General features: G+C 43.9%; 1 protein-coding gene across 3 annotated transcripts in view; it reads right to left on the reverse strand.

Moving 5' to 3' along the window:
* The window catches only part of dlg3 (discs, large homolog 3), a gene marked incomplete at its 5' end in the record, with an annotated part of 72677 nt that overhangs the window by 50023 nt on the left and 5274 nt on the right, over nucleotides 1-17380 (reverse strand). For 2 of the 3 annotated variants that reach the window (XM_079268541.1, XM_079268540.1), the window contains 2 exons: nucleotides 11104-11217; nucleotides 16358-16443. In XM_079268541.1, the coding sequence (XP_079124667.1) occupies nucleotides 11104-11217; nucleotides 16358-16443 (200 nt within the window). Of the gene's footprint in view, nucleotides 1-3559; nucleotides 3980-11103; nucleotides 11218-16357; nucleotides 16444-17380 lie in introns of those variants that run through there. The other variant, XM_079268539.1, reaches the window with a different exon arrangement.

Genomic DNA, 17380 nt, shown 5'->3' on the forward strand with positions numbered 1-17380 from the left:
TGTTTCTCGAGGTAAAAGTTGCCTGGCCTTATGAGGAGTCCTGCTTTCATGAGTACTAAGAGCCGGGGAAGACGGAGGAACGCTTGAGAAAAATCTTATTTTGTCATATTTTGGGTTCGGGCCGTACAGCTTTAAGCCACCTCTCGCTAAGCATCATCCATAACATCGTCATAACAACGTCTTATTGCTTTTCTCCATTCTTCATTTTTCTTTAAATGCAGCCCTCACCTGTTTAAAAGGTGTTCGTCCTGTTATTGGACTGAAATGTGTTTTCTAGCAGCTCTCCGCTCTATTCCTACTTCACCCAACATCCCGAGGGTTGACGTTGATGTGTAATGTTACACACAATATATGTAAACTTACTTCTCTTACTGTACTTATTGTTGCATTTGAAAAACAAAAGTGCAGCATGCATTATGTGTAACATTGGACTGAATGTATTGAAAGGAACGGCACCTGTCGGTTTATTGAAAATGTCCATCTTGGCGTTATCATTGAAACTAGATTTCTGAGGAAAACGTATATGGATGTGCTGAGTGCATGCAATTCCATTCAGATCACATCATTTCTTGCCTTTTTATATTCCAAGACAAGCTTGTATTAATCTCTCTTGATCTGATGAGAATATTGCAGGTTTTGGATGGAGCCTTTTTTAAGATAACAGCAGGGGATCCAGCTCAAGACCTTCGGACATGGAGCACATGTAAATCCCATCCGTTAATACTCTCTGGGTTGCTCTTACAGGAATGGCAAATCAAATCCGGCCCAAACCAAATCTCATGGGACAGATGTACAAACCAATGATACCAATAAATCAATGCGACTACAAGAGACGCACATACATACACGAGCACAAAGATTTATGATCGAGGCCCGAAGGCTTTCGAGTCGTAGTCACCTCTGGGAGTGTCTGACATGGAACACCCACTGTGCCTGTGCATTCATTTAAAACACCACAGCCACTACAGAGGCCTGTTCTAAACAACGTGGTCTGGCAAAGCATTCTGGACCAAATCTTGATGCTAATAAATAAAGTAAAATCCAATTAATATTTTAAGCGATTCATAGCCACAGAGAGAACACACACAGACATATTGGAGCCCGGGGGGGGGGGGGGGGGGGCTTCTGACTGAAGCTCCCAGTAGACTGGGGTCACCACTTTTCTCAGATTTAAATTCAAAAGCTCTTGTTTTAAAGAATGTTCTTATAATCCCAAATGGAATCATCCACAATTAACCCAGCGAGCTCTTGACAAAAGCAGCACATTTTATTTTGGAAATAGATGACAGAGGGGGGAAAAAAATGAACATGGCATCATGTCTTGGGGTCGTGTCATGATTCCCTCACACATGCATGAAATGTTCATGGCTACAGAAGCCATTTGAAGCTATGAGAAGCCAGCTCGGATCATTCTGAACGACTGTGCAAGGTTATTGCTTTTTCATCGTGCTGGCATCCCAAAACACAAGTTGTTATGAAAGCTATAAGATAATAGACGTGCATGGTTGGGCGTGTGTGATCACTGCCCTGCTCCCCGGCTGTGTATAGGTAGTGGGGGAGGGGTAGCGTTCACACATTTCCCACCCAAGGATAAGCAATGGTAACTGGGGAGAGCCGAGGAAGGCGGTGTGTGAGTGCATCTCCGTCCATGCCGTGTGCTGTGGCCCGTTCATAGGAGGCGTACTGGCCGCTTGCATGCCTGTTTTCAGAGATGGAGGGACAGATGCTTGTCCAGTGTCAGGGCTCGCTTGCTTTCTCTCTCTGACAGCACCACCAACTGCCTCCTCTTACATAACCCCCTCCCCCTCTCCAGGCCCACTGCCTGCCTTTATTGGCTTATTTCTCTCTTTTTCAACCCGAGCATTTTCACCCCAGTGACTGCTGCTTTCCCTCCCACCACCATCATCCATCGCTGATTCATTCTATTTTTATTCCAATGTAGATGCTCCTGGACTGAAAGCATGAATGCCAGGTTGGATATTGTCTTTACAGAGTGTTTGTGTGGTGCACATTCACATGTTAGAGCAGGGGAGCAAGGATCCTTTGAAAGGATAGGACTAGATATGATTCTACAGAGTGGTTTATCCATCAACCGTGCTGTTTCAACACAAGATCCCAACACGAATCACGATGGAACCTATCTAGATCCTAATTTGTTTCATTGTAAGTTGAATATGGAATGCTGGAAATGAGCAGTAGAAAAATGAGGTGGCAGTACTGTTGGATAGTAAAATGCGCCATGTAGGCAATAAAGGCTTACATAATCACATCTGCTGTGAGCTTTGGAATGTGTGAAACATGAAATAAGCCTGATTGGTCTGGAGGAAAAAGGCTTCCAATAGATTTTACACACGAACCAAGAGAAAGTGTCAATCTCTTTTTTGCCTCTTCAAACCTCCCCTTGGTTTGTAGTAATCTGCTAAGATCAGCCAGGTTGCGGTTCATATGTGGGCTCAGCTCAGGGGAATCTCTTGCACTCTGTCACTGAAATTTCAGCCTCCATTTTACCCCTGTGCTTCTACTCACCTTCCGTCCTCCCATGGCCTCCCATCTCTTGCTCAAAACGCGATCCGACATAAACGGAGGGACTACAAACGATGCAGCGGCTCCACTTGCCGCAAATACGAGACTACATAGACACATACTCATGCACAGCTAGAACCATTCCTTGAATCTCATGCTCACCGAGCCACCCTTCCCCCACCCGAGCTCACTCTCATGCTCACATCCATGCACCTTCCTCAATTAAAGACTGCGCTTCTGAAGCCGTTATGACCTTTTCTCAACTGTGATTTATAAACATATGTAAATAAATGGGGATAATAGAGACAAAGTGGACACATGTAAAGAGGCAGTTTCATTCACACTGTGCGGCACGTATGACCGGCAGCGTTTGGGCACAGATTACTGCTGATTCCCTTTTTCTTTTTACACATGTTCATTATATTGTTAGTCTTTTGAGCAAAAATACTTGCTAAAAAATTGTGCGAAAAAACTCCGCGCTCGATGTCATCATCTCTTTCTCTACTCCGAGCTAATGAGACTCAATCCTACAGTTAGTTGATCTCTGAGAGATCTAATTCGTACAATCTAATGTACAAAGTCAGTCGTTAACGTCGCTGTTACAAGCTTCAGAGATAACTTCAAATAATTGCAAACTGCACCCAAGTGCTGCTTCAGTGAATGGAAATGCACCATTTTTGGCCTATGGTGACTGCATCGGCGTAAGCCTTTGACGACATACACTAGGTGTGTTAAATGTATAAGCATTAGTCATCTGCATCAAATCCAAACATGAAGATCATCCCTATGTGTGTGCAGTGGAACTGGATCAGTCCTGTTCTCTTCTCCCTGCTCTGCTTCCAATAGAGGAACCACAGTCAACAAATGGGAAACGGGGGGCTTGAGATGAATACTAAATATGAATTCTCTGCTATAAATCGACAGCTGATACATGATGGGCTCCGTTTTACTACAGCGGCAGCTCATCTGATCCCAGTCCTCCGCAGTCAGGCCCCACAGGCCCGAGCTATCTAACAGAGTGAGAAAGATGAGTTACCTGGTCATACCACTCCCGGTTGGTACAGGTGCACTCGGGCCACCATCCCGCTTGTCCACTGGAGTTGTTGCCGTTTACTTTGGGGCCACATTTGGATTGGCCCTTTGGGTTGATGCCTCCAGGGCCCCCACCAGCCATAATCTTGCCCTTACTTCTCCCCAAAGTGCCTCCTCCTCCTCCTCCTCCTCCTCCTCCTCCTCCACCTCCCCCCCCTCCTCCTCCTCCTCCTCCTGCCATGCTTCCACCTCCCCCTGAGGCTGGAGGGGGTAAGGTCTGGCCTCCCCCGTACCCAGGCGGGTATCCATAGGGCTCGGCCTGCCAGTCTCCTCCATACGACGGGGCGTCCATCCTACGCAGGGCAGCCATACGGGTCACCTCATAACATTCTGGGCACTTGCAGCAGTGGTGGTGTTTGTGCATGCTGGCTGCGCTGGCTGGACTGACGCTGAGCTGAGCGGCGTGGCACTCTGTCTCTGCTGCCTCCTCAGATCTCGCACGGCGCGCTGTGATCGGCTCACAAGAGCGCTACTGCCGACGGAAATAACACTGATCACAGAAATTTTCTACAGATTTTCCCTTTTTGTCAAATCCTGTCACTCTCCGCTTTATTCCTCTCGGATGTAGAAAAAAAAAAAAAAAGATCAAGAGGGACGAGAAGCAGCAACAGGAAAACAAAAATACAAAATGGGGACGTAGTCTTTGTCCTCTTGACGTAGAAGATCAAAGGAAAAATTCAAAATATTGTATACGACCACACAATCAGAGACCAGCCCCGATGGTAGAAATTTCCTCTTGCTTCTCTTGGTTCACAGTGATACGCATATAAATTCATAGATATATATATATATATTCTTTTGTTTATATATCATATATATTTACACACACAAATACATATAAAAATATTAATATAAACAGACAAGCACAAATACAGTTATGTACAGGGATAAATGTATATATATAAATATCTATATGTGTGTGTACAAATATATATATAGATATATAAACAATATGTATAAATAAATAATATCCGCAGATGAAAATCTTCTTCTGTCCTTGGTATCTTCCCCGGTCTGTCAAAATTTTCCTCCTGCGTTGAAAATCGTTGTCTTTCTCTCTCTGTCTCTTTTCTCAGCCTGCAGAGAGGAGCTGAGCACTGGATCGCCTCTCAGCCAGTTTGCCCTAGATGTGGATTATTCAGAGGGATGCAAGCAAGCAAGAGGGAGATGGAGAGTGAGAGACACACACAGAGAGAGAGAGAGAGAGAGAGAGAGAGAGAGAGAGAGAGAACGAGGCAGGGGGGGGAGATACGTAGCAGCATCCCTCCAGCACCTCAGCCCTGACAGCCACAACCAATCAACTGGCAGCGCTGCCATCAGCAGCAGCAGCAGCACCAACAGGACTGAGCGCTTCGCTAGCTGCTCTTAAAGGGGCCGCAACAACTAAACCTCACTGCTGCCTGCCTTGGGTGAAATGGTGCTGCTTCATAAATCAAGGCACAATGACAACATTGTATTTGTCTATTTCCTCAATCACAAAAGGCCAGGAAGTTGTAGTCTGCAGTCTGCCAATGCCGACACGCGCCCCCTGATCCACTAATTGTGAGTCGAATCCACGTTTTTCATCAGACCAATGCAGCCAAAATCCAACTTACAGTGAGCAGCCCTGTCCCTCCGACTGGTGACTGGTCACCTCCGCGGTCATCTCTAGTTCAGCCGCAGATTTGACAGCTTTCATGTGCACGTGATTGGCAACCTCAGGCTCTGTGTCCCAGCACACATCTGTAAATAATCTCACAATGGAAGCAGGTGCAGCAGATGAACATCTTTCTTTTTTCTCCTGGGTTTCGCTAGACCTGCCTCTCAGCAGTGATGCCTTTGAATCACGCTGCATTACTTTACACCACTCTCTGCCCCTCTTCCTTTTTTTAGTAATATTACTGGCAAAGCAGCACTGCAGTTGAATTAATTTCACTGTTAAGGCCTGCCCATGTGCAGTATTGGGTCAAAATAAGCACAGTGAGAGAAAACTGCACTCCTGAAGCCTCGTTTAAGAACCATAAGTGAAATATTTCATGTTCACAATGATGACATCAACACGTGTGTACGAAACCAACAAGATTACACGCTTGAACGAGAATGAGTGAGGGGAAAAAAGAGAGAAGGGAGACTATATGCTTTCATGTATGTGTGGCGGTTATATTTTCAGTCATGCGATTGGACTGCCTGTGAACAGTTTTGCAAGCTTATGAATATGGGTTGATCACAGCTAGATATAAAACATCATGACATTGAGGGTTTATTTTTTTTAGAGACCTAAGAGGGAATGTTAGTGTTGCCATTAAAGCCCTGCACATATGCATTATTAATGAAATGTGACAGGGGAACAGAGCTGGGTGTGTCTGCATGGGGGGAGAGTACATTTGTACAGAGTCTGCATGCTACGGTGCTCATGCATGAATGCTGTTTCATTGTTCAGACTAAAATATGAGACATAGCGCCTTTAAACTGTCTGTATATTAATGTGTATATGTGCAACATTCCTGTTAAATTGAAAAACATTTCCCGGCGAGGGCACACTGGATTGTGTTGCAGCCCTACCAGGAGGCACACACAGCAGGCTCAGTGACACTAACTCACTTCATTATGATGATATTCTTTCACTGTAACCTAGAGATTTGCCAAGCAGCGAACAAAAAAAAAAAGAAAAAGAGGAGAAACTTGGGCATCTTTTAAACAGAGACTGAAAAAAAACACTGAATGCCTCAAGTTAAATTGTCGGATGCAGTCACAAACCCAGCTGAAGCCAATCAGAGCAGTGAGGCGGGGCTTCGAGGCAGCGGCTTGAAAGGACGATGTAAGCGTATCGATCACAGCACACATGACCGAGCACATGTTGCAACCATCCTTCCCTAGCCCCGCTCTGTCTCTCCTATAAACTGTCCACATCACATGTACCACACATCGAGTTTGCGCTTACAAAAAAAAGACACACACACACACTGTACAGCACACAAAATGAGGGAATGGCCGGCAAGATACACATAACGAAGGCAGGAGAGACGGACAGAGAAACTAGACATATTTAATACCTCGGGGGGAAATAAATCTCTCCCTTTAAATGTTACATAACATAAAATATATAAAGAATTCTGTAGGTTGTTTCGAGCCAATCAATTGCTGGTTTTCTGTATCAGAAGGACAGCAGGAAGTGGAACACCATCAGGGAGTTAATATGCACTAATCACATTACAGCTATCACAGGAAAGAAAGGGTCTTGAAGGTTAATGTAGTGTTGGTGTATGTGTCGTGTAAGGCATCTCATTTTCCAACACAATTTTGTGGATGAAGACAACATTGGAATAGTCTTTATGTTTTAATCATTAAAGAAATAATGTAATGTTGCTCACTTCTGCTTCTGTACGATTAAACATTTCAGCAGAGTGTTGCAAATGTGAAATCTCGGCAATTGCAACCTTATCCAAGTGGCATGAAACCCACATGAGTACAATATAGTGTAATCAAAAGCCATAGCCCGGCAATAAATACAACGTTTGTGCAGATATTTGTTGGGGTTGTGTACCCTAAGTTTTGTTTGGTCGTTCGCAGTGTCCTTTTATTAGATTACATGATATTGTCAAATTTAATCAGCAGTTTATAACGTAATAAATCTGTCACCTATATCAGATTATTTTTCCATTTGTGACAGAGTGCGAAGCAGAAAAAGCAATATTCAGTTACTGGCATTTCTTTAGTGTTTAAACATAAATAATACTAGAGATTGGAACAACATAAAACCATCAAAGAAATGTAGCAATCTCTTCGTTTTTCTTCAAACATGTGGACAAAGATGTTCCACTTTCAAAGAATCGTGATGAAGCTTTTTGTCACAATTACTGAAACGACATATTGACACATGATGATGATGACTGAATTGTTAGCTCGTAGTTACACGCTGACTCTTACCAAATGTAATAGCTATCCTAGAAAATACAATAAGAACAACTTGGCTTTAGAATACCCAGAAGCCTCATGGCAATATAAAATATATTTTAAAAAACCAGACATTCACCTATAACACATATCCATGCACATACATGTATACATGCATGCATGAATGGGGTTTGTGTGTGTGCGCGTGTGTGTGTGCAGTCCTTGATAAATATTGCACCCAATTAAACAGCTTGGACAGGAAAGGAGTGGATCAACAGCATCGGGTGATTTATCTTGTGAAATGAAAGCAGTAACCTCTGACCTTCTGTTGACAAATGAGAAAGAAGGAGCTGTGATTTATGGCATAAACGAGGAAATGATCCTGTGCTTTTGAACAGAGATGCTTTTCTGCATCCCACCTTGCAGCTCCCCCAACACTATCAGCTCAGCATCAGCCTGCACAGCGCCGATTACATAAACCAACCTGGACACCCTCTAACAAACACACACACACGCTATCGTAATGAGCATTACAAGCCCCCAACCACAGCACACACCATGTATTGAGCTTTTCAGTCATTTCTAGGCATTTCTCAGAGAAGCTTTGCGACTACTCCGTCACCTGACCGGATGCAGCACCATAAAAGGACAGTCGGTAGTGAGGCAGTCTTAAAGAGGCAGCTCCATATCAACACGTACTAAGCTGCTCCACTGTAGCCTTAACTAACTGCAAGAGGGGGGTTAGGAAGGATGTCTTAAAAGTCTCTTCGGCACCATTGCATCTTAGCAGAATCCACTTCACTTGCCTACAAGCAGATATTGAAAGGAATAAATATTTCATGGAGTCTTTCCAGTTAATGCTTTCACTGCTCAATGAATTGTAGCTTTGTTACGTGTGAAGGGAGCAAAGGGAGAGAGACCCCGGGACAGAGAGACAGTCAGACTGAGAGAATGAAAGATGCTCATCAGCTGTGTACTAAAAGCCAATGTAAGGCTGAAAACAAAAGCTACATGGCTAAGACTCCTATTAATAGGCCTCAGTGGCAGAGGACAGCTGCTCCACCACACACACCAAAAACAGCACCTCCAACTGATGGAATAATGAGAGAGAGAAGCATGCACATGGAGCAAAATGAGGAGTGGAAGGGAAATGAGGAACACAAGATGGCAAGAGTGGGAGATTGTATCAGAGCTGCTGAGGAACAGTGCTTGGCATAGATTTTGTACATGCATATGAAGACAAAAGCAGAGAGAACGAGAGCTAGGAAATGGTGTGCAAGTAGAGGGTTCGGAGATGAGCTGGAAACAGAGGAGGGTGAAAGCAGTTGATAAAATATGACGAAGGTGCTGTCGGTCCACGACAGACACCATAACTGAGGAGAAACAAAGCTAAGGTGCCCTATGTGTGGGCAGAAATGCGATGACTAGAGGGGGCATTATTGAAGCACGGTGCTGGGAGTAAAAATAGAGAGAAGAAAATAGAGAGATGCCGAGAAAACAACAAAGTTCTTGTGTGTCCTATCAGTGTGTGTCCAATCAGGAATGCAAAATAAACCCTGCGTTGATTACCCATTCACCTCGTCACAGAGAGCAATGCATATGGAGTCAATGTGCTTGCTGAGTGTGCATCATCACGACGGTGCTCAACGCCTGGATGGTGTAAAAAAAAGCAACACACAGAGCCGAAAGAGAGAAAAAACAACAAAGAAACAACAAAAGACACAAATTAAAAGGGGAATGAAAAAGACAGGATGAAAAAACAGAGAAGCGAGGAGAGAGATAGAGTCAGAGCAGTCTGTAGGGATGCAGGCGGGGGAGGAATGTGGTTTCCATGGCAACCCGAGGAAGGCTGAGCTCTGGGTGTCCGTTCCAGCTCTGCACTGCACCGGCCCTCGCCTCTCATCTGCCTTGCATTCTCTCTCTCCAGCCTCCCCCACTATATCTTTCTCTCTCTGCACCCCCCCACCCCTTTCAATTCCTCCATCACGTTCCCTGTGACTCCTTCGCTCAATCACCTCCCTCCTTCATGTGATAGAGGGAGTCACACACACACACACACACACACACACACACACACACACGAGCCAGCTCCATAATATCCAGAGTCAACCTGTGCTGTCACCGTATATCTTTATGCAGACATTATCATACGAACACATTGAATCCATGTGCTTGCAGCGTGCATCTCCCTCTCTTTTACCCCCTCCAAGCCCACGGATCCACGTGCCCCCCACCACACACACACACACACCCTTTGCACTAGTTCCGGGCTCAGCTGAAAAGCCAACGCCTGCGGCCACTGTGCTGCCATGTGCCGCTGGCTGTGTTGTAATGGGGAAGGCATGTGAACACGAGGGCTTTTAATAACACTGAGGAACACGGCTAGCATGAGACATATCTCCATCATGACTGCTGCTCATGTAAGCAGCAGCTTGACATGTTTGGGAAATATACGCTTATTCACTTTCTTACCAAGTGTTAGATGAGAAGATCGATACCGCTCTCATGTCCCTGCGTTACATATGAGGCTAGAGCCAGCAGGTGGTTAGCTTAGCTTAGCATAAAGACTGAAAAATGGGACACGGCGAGCCAATTGTAACAAAAATCTGATTACAAGCACCTCCAAAGATCACCAATTAACACAATATATCTGGTTTGTTTATTCCGAACAAAAACAAATTAAAAACATATATAAAATAGCACATAATCCGTCATAAACCACACATTGTAGTTCTTACACAACAAAGAGATTTAATTTGTGAGCTTTAGAGGTGTTAATAGTATGGACTTTGTTACCTTTAGACAGAGCCACGCTAGCTGTTTCCCTCTATTTACAGTCTTTATGCTAAGCTAAACTTACCACCTGCTGCTGATTTTGTTTTTAAATGGACGGACAAGAGAGTAATTTATTAATCTTCTCATCCAACTCTCAGAAAAAAAGCAAATACATGTATTTCCAAATCTGTCTAATTATTCCTTCAAATCTTGTATATTAGCACAGGGCGTCAGTGAGAGCAACACCATGGTAAACAAATAAACCAATAAATAAACCAATACTTTAGGATTGAGGTATTTTACAGCTGCAGGTGAAGAGAGTGATGACAAAATATTTACAAAATGGCCGGCCCATTACCGTCCTAAATACTATTAATTACTGTGATCTGCATGAGCATAATATATGCAAATTATCATTGTAGGTGTTGAAATGCTGAAGTGAAAAATTAAAGAATTACATTTATTTTTAGCATGAAATATTAACGACACAATAAACAACACAGATTCCATCCATTCAAACTGATCAAACAAATCTCGAGAAATAAACTCCTGGACTCTTTAGACTGCTTTGTCATTTAGCAGTCATGTCTCGACACCAATACAATGTTTCAAAGGTCATGAGCCTTTATGAAACGTAACACATGTTTCATGATGCTTGGGCACTTTTGCGATGCCTCACTAAACGGTCATGGTGAATGCGTCATCATCACAGCATCAGGTTCGTTAGTATCTGCTTCTATTAGCAGCAGCTGCCTTTTCTGAAGCCTGTTTAGAACCACTGAGGAGAAGCTGTGTTCAGAAAGCCCTCTAGGAAACTCCTTTCCGCTTTGCTTTACTGACCTTTGGCACTTCGACATGGGATAGAGTCACCAAGCCAGAAACTCGCTCCACTTTGTGAGAGCTCCTCCTGCTGGTCACTTGCACCAGAGACACACCATCCTCTTCCTCCTGGTCCTGTGGGACAAGCCAATGATCAGGATAGCTTGTGGATATCGAAGATTACAATCATCACTAACGTCTTTAAAAGACTACGTCAACATTTTAGGAAATTTGCTCAGTTGCCTTCTTTTTTTTTATCACGTAGCAAACATCCAGGTGGTTGTAAGAGTCTTTAAAGGTGCAGTATAGCAGATTCATAGCATTGATATAGCAGCAAACAACTGTTGTTTCCATAAAGATACAGTGAACTAACGTCTACCCGAAAAGAGAAAGAAGTCGCTCTACCTCTTTGTTGAAATCAAAGCTTCTCCTTGCTTTATTGACATAGCCGGGCTGGCTTTGCATGCTTTCAGTGCATATTGGTGCACGTGAGCCCTGCTGGCTGTAGCTCGCGGCTGCTGCTCGTGTGGCCGTTACAGCAGTCCTGACCCAAGCCGCTGCCGCGGGAGCATAGCACCCACCCTCCGGTTCCCCCGGAGATTAATACCGTTAGCTCTGACAGCCCTTTTTGCCGTACTTGTGCCTCCTGACTGTGGGAAGTTTTACACAGAGTCTACAGTATCTGAAATTCACTGAGACCGTTCCCACAGTTAAAGACCACACAGAACCTCAACGGACAGCAGAGGGCAGCCTTTAGAGCCGGCCATCACTGGTGCAAAGTTTAAAAAAAAGCTTAAAATTTTTGAAGATACCACAAAACAGCCCCAAACATTTGCCAAACACAAAGATGCACTCTCTCTCCGCGGATACCTCCAATTAAAATGAAAGCTGCTCAACTTGAAAAGACAAGCGCTTCCTGTACACACCTGTACCTGTGCCTGGCATCACTGCAACTGACAGGCTGTTGCAAAAACACACAACACAATGTTTTTTCCTTGTTGTCGCACTGGTATGGATCAGATATACTATGTGTTTTTTTTTTTGGAGATGCTAAGTGCTTGGTCCTCTTCTGTTCATCCTCTACTTGCTCCCTCTTGGTAACATCATACGTCAACATGGACTTCACTTTCACTGTTACGCCGATGATGTCCAACTCTACATCTCCACAAAAGCCATCACCACTGCTACTCACTCCACTCTCACCAACTGCCTCACTGACATTAAATCATGGATGCAAACCAACTTCCTCAAACTGAACTGTGATAAATCTGACATGATCATCATCGGTCCCAGATCCCTCACTAAAACCAGTCACAACTTCTGCCTCACCATCGACAACTCCACTCTGTCTCCCTCCCCACACATCCGCAACCTCGGAGTCATGTTTGACAGCAACCTCTCCTTTGAACACCACGTCAAACAAACATCAAACATGCAACAGCATTCTTTACGGCACATCATCCAAAATCCTAAATAAACTCCAGTACATCCAGAACTCTGCTGCTCGCCTGTTCACCCACACCCGCTCCCGTGACCACATCACCCCCTGTTCTCCAGAACCTCCACTGGCTCCCCGTCCCACAACGGATCCAATACAAAATCCTTCTCCTCACTCACAAAGCCCTCCACAATCAGGCCCCCTCCTACCTCACCGACCTGCTTCACCACCACACTCCATCCCGCCGGCTCCGCTCCTCTGATGCCAACCTCCTGTCCCTTCCACTCAGGACCAAGCACCGGACATGGGGCGACAGAGCCTTCTCCATATCTGCCCCCTCCCTCTGGAACTCTCTCCCCAAAAACATTCGAGATTGCACTGACCTTTCCACATTCAAATCACAAATCAAAACTCACCTGTTCAAAACTGCTTTTAACGTGTGACTATTATTGTGTACTTTGTTTTTAGTGTATTGTTTTTATATATGATGATTTTAATGTGAAGTGTCTTTGAGTGTCATGAAAAGCGCTATATAAATAAAATGTATTATTATCATTATGAAGTGAGTTTCTCTCCGACGGCTCCATCCCCACATGGCAGAGCTGACAGGCAGGTCAACCGACAGCCCTTTGCACTTGAATCAACTGGACTATAGAAACAGCTTCTTCTCTCATAGTTTCTTTCCATTATTTTCTGAAGGAGCTACGCTCACCTGCTACTCTGCACCAAATCAGGGAATTAGTTTTCCATCCCATCCTCTACTCAGGTGACAGCATGGCTAGAATACTGATCAGCACCTCACTGGGTGTCCATTAAGCAGCGCTCTCTCTCTCTCTCTCTCTCTCTCTCTCTCTCTCTCTCTCTCTCTCTCTCTCTCTCTCTCTCTCTCTCTCTCTCTCTCTCTCTCTCTCTCTCTCTCTCTCTCTCTCTCTCTCTCTCTCTCTCTCTCTCTCTCTCTCTCTCTCTCTCTCTCTCTCTCTCTCTCTCTCTCTCTCTCTCTCTCTCTCTCTCTCTGGGCCTGGGCCCCACAAGCAGCTGGGATCCAGAGAGGGAAGGCTGTGGGGAAGGATCAGGAGCCATGCTGCACTGAATTAGAAGCTCGACAGCTCGACAGTTTTTTATATGCGAGTGCCAGATGATGAACATCTGGCACTGACTATGTGTTTCAAGTGCGCCGAGCACTGTTTCTTACCTTCCTGTCTGTACAGGAAGAAGGAATATATCACGTTGTGTGTCGACATCTGCTGCGTGTCCTGCATTGTATCAAACATAATGACCAGTTTCATAATATAACGTTCAGTGTGAAGGACTGACGGAGAAAGAACGTTACAGATTTTATTCTGACAAATTTCATCAAACAAAATCCGTTCCCCCGCACAGCTCTGTGATCAGATCGTCATGGATCAACAAAGAATATATCGATAAATGGTTAAAATGATTAGAAATGGATAATTTGTTGAAATAGCTTTAAGTATCCATCCTCGGGATAACAGTATTCAACTTAAAAAAGTGTTTAGGAGCAGTCATAGACTGGACAACTCAGTCTTCTGCACTGAAGCGGCCATTTAATACAGTCTAATAAATGACAACTTTATTCGTTCAACTGACCATAATCCAGTTCAGACTTAGCACATTCAAAAACATTTTTTATGATTTGTATGTATGTATGAAATCCAGTATAGATCCCATCTACCAAACATGCAGAGTGGCTCAGTCATGTTTAGCCCTGTTCACAGAGAAGTAGCTCTTAGCCCTTCCTGACAGTAACGAATAGTAACTGGTTATTAGTAACTAATAACTAATCAGAAGGTCCCAAATTAACAAAGAGATTTGGCAGAACACATTGGAACACACCCACTGTCTTACCCACTGTATTGACCCACTGTATTGACATACACTTGGAAATGTGCGACCGTCTTTTAAGAACAGCAACAAACTGCAGTGAGCTTCTGGGTTAAGTTCCGTTTGTGAGCAACAATAAGTGTTGTTAATAGGTGTGTCAGGAAACAATGAAGCTATCCTTTCTTTGTAACGGAAAATAATTGGGAAGAGAGAGAATCCCCTTTCAGGCCACACAGGGGAAAACATTTGGAATCAATGTTACAATGAAACGATTCAGCAGATTACAATGGATGCTGTGTAAAAGCAAAAGAGACAAAGATATCTGCTGAGGATAAACTGAGGTGGGTAGTTACTGTTTGTCTAGGGGCAGTGTCCTCTAACGCACAGCTAAGTAGAAGAACACATTCAATGGACTCGTGTTTCTCAGATTCTGGAGCCCAAGTTTTCCTGACCCTTGTACGTGAACAAAGAAAACCACCTGGGGTGTCATGGTCTGAGACGAGTACCATATAACCACAGGGGGCCGGGGCCAGGGGCATGCGTTTCTCCCCATGCTTCCTGTCTGTCTCTCTACTGTAAATTTAAAAATGACGGCCTAATGCACAAAGTGTGATATTGGAGATTTGTTGTGGGTTTTTTTTATGCATATAGACTGGACTCAATCCGTGTGCTGCATGTTTCTAGATACATTTCAGCTCACGCAAGAGCTTAAAATCCAATTTATAGTGGGCTCTTTCCAAGTCAGAGTATTTTGGAGTTAACAGTGAAAGGCTGTCTTCTAACACTACCAAGACTCACAGTCTCTGAAGGCAAGGTATGCGTCCATTCACATTTCTGTGGTGTTACAGTATATTTGAAAGGAACTGCTAATATTATTGTATCAATAAACTATTGCACACTGGCACGCCTGTAAATACACTGTATACAGTCCAGTATTATGTCGTTTTATTGAGTACATTAACGAGCATTACAATTGTTCTCTTTGAGGCCCTCATCATTTGATTAAATTAGTCTGTTTCAGTGGAAGAATCCAGTGTCTAGGTTGAAAGGGATTAAAGTGGGCATTGTGCCTTAAATTCAGTTTTAAAAATGACATTTTAAAATGTTCAAAATGTTGCTAAAATTGAAATCAGGTATTTTTTGTTTTCAGAATAAAGGTGTACCCCCACGTACCGCATGTAGACTAACATTGCGTGACTGTGAGTGCAGCCAAATAACCAGACACACACACACACACACACACACACACACACACACACACACACACACATTAAGCAGAAGCTATAGCGTTTTTCTAATCTCTGCTCAAAAGCAGGCCAGAGATCATTCAGTTAATGGGCTATAGAAGTCAGCCAAAGCTGAAGGGAAGCTGAAGGCATAGCTGAAGGGAAGTTATGAGGCAATATTAAATCATGTAAGTGACATGAAGTCAGGGGTTCCTACCCATCCAAAGACTATTAGGAGATCAGTGACCTGGAACCACTTTTTAACCACTGCGTGGACATTGTCCTGCTCCTCCGTTTACATCTGAATATGGTTTAAAATCTAAACAAAATGCAGCTTTGCTTCCTTCAGTTCAGTCGTTGTGCTTTGTGTCCTATACTGAAAATATTCTAAATAACCCTGTGACTGCAAACATTTGTTATAACGAAAGGACCGGCTGACTTCATGAGAGCAATCCACCGATGAGCAAATGGTAATCAGTGCTCTTTTGACTCCGTCTAATTTCCTCTTCTCCCTTCTACCCATGTGTCCCCTCCTCCAACCTTTCCCCCGCCTGACACTCACTCACCGGATTGAAGTCACAGTGACTCACGGTAACATTTTCTCCACGTAGGAGTGAGAAGGACACAGGTAGTGACACCTCGTGTTGGCTGCCGAGTAACCTTTGCGTGCAGCCAAAGCACGGCATTCGGCAGCATGTGCGACACCAGATACAATGTAAACATTATGTTCGTATTTTCCACAATCTACAATGTGAAGAAGGAAAATTACCTCCAACGCATCTCGCCTGCCGTCTCCTTTCACAACACTTTGTTCCGTGTTCAGTTGCAGGGTCACCTCGTAGCACTCTTGAATATCTGTGAGAGAAAACAAAACAATAATGAGTGTCTTTGTTCTTTACAAACAGATGTTTGCACTTTCTACATCATTTCTCTACTTTTTGATTCTTTTAGTGCAACGTCATCGTCGATCAAATACACTGACGGTCATTTCCAGTCTCGTTGCTTTGAAGCTCCATTTTAGGGTGAGGGAACATGAGATACTTCACATGTTGAATAAATGTAGACACTGCCCCCTAGTTGAGCAGTGGGCACTTCATACCCTGTTACATGCTTTGATTTGAGTGCTGTAGAAAGGGAAGTTGGTTTCACAAAACCATTTCGTGAACTATCTCTTAAACAGTTTTAATAACACACCGTATTATAAATCTACGGGTGTAAAAGCAGAAAAAAACATCAGCATGAAAGCAAGATGAGTCGCCAGCCATGCCAGCAGCTCTGTGAGGCTGAGCTAAATGCTAACGTCAGCATGCTAACATGCTCAAAAAAGACACGCCGGTGTTTGTTTTGCAGACACACGGTTTACCATGTACACCATCTTAGTTTAGTACTCTATTAAAGCACGATTACCATTTATATGTCAGTGTGTCTTTTGAAGTTTTGCTTTTCTTTTCAGACTCCACTCTGTTGTCCTCCCTTCTCTTCTCGTCTCCACTCATCAACTCTCGGCTCATTATACGCCCATGTCCTGTGGTCACCTATTGAGTGGCAGCCGTTTGATGAGAATGCACCGGGACAATTTAGCTGATGTCACACACACACACACACACACACAGGACTGGTTCCTAAGAAAACTTAATACATTTAAAACATCTTTTTTCCCAGATTAATTCAATTATATGAACCTTTTGTTGAAGCAGACTCAACGGAAGTTCGGCACTCTGTGTGTGTGTGTGTGTGTGTGTGTGTGTGTGTGTGTGTGTGTGTGTGTGTGTGTGTGTGTGTGTGTGTGTGT

The sequence above is a fragment of the Melanostigma gelatinosum genome, assembly GCF_949748355.1.
Source record: "Melanostigma gelatinosum genome assembly, chromosome: 5".
NCBI classification, from domain to species: Eukaryota; Metazoa; Chordata; class Actinopteri; order Perciformes; family Zoarcidae; genus Melanostigma; species Melanostigma gelatinosum.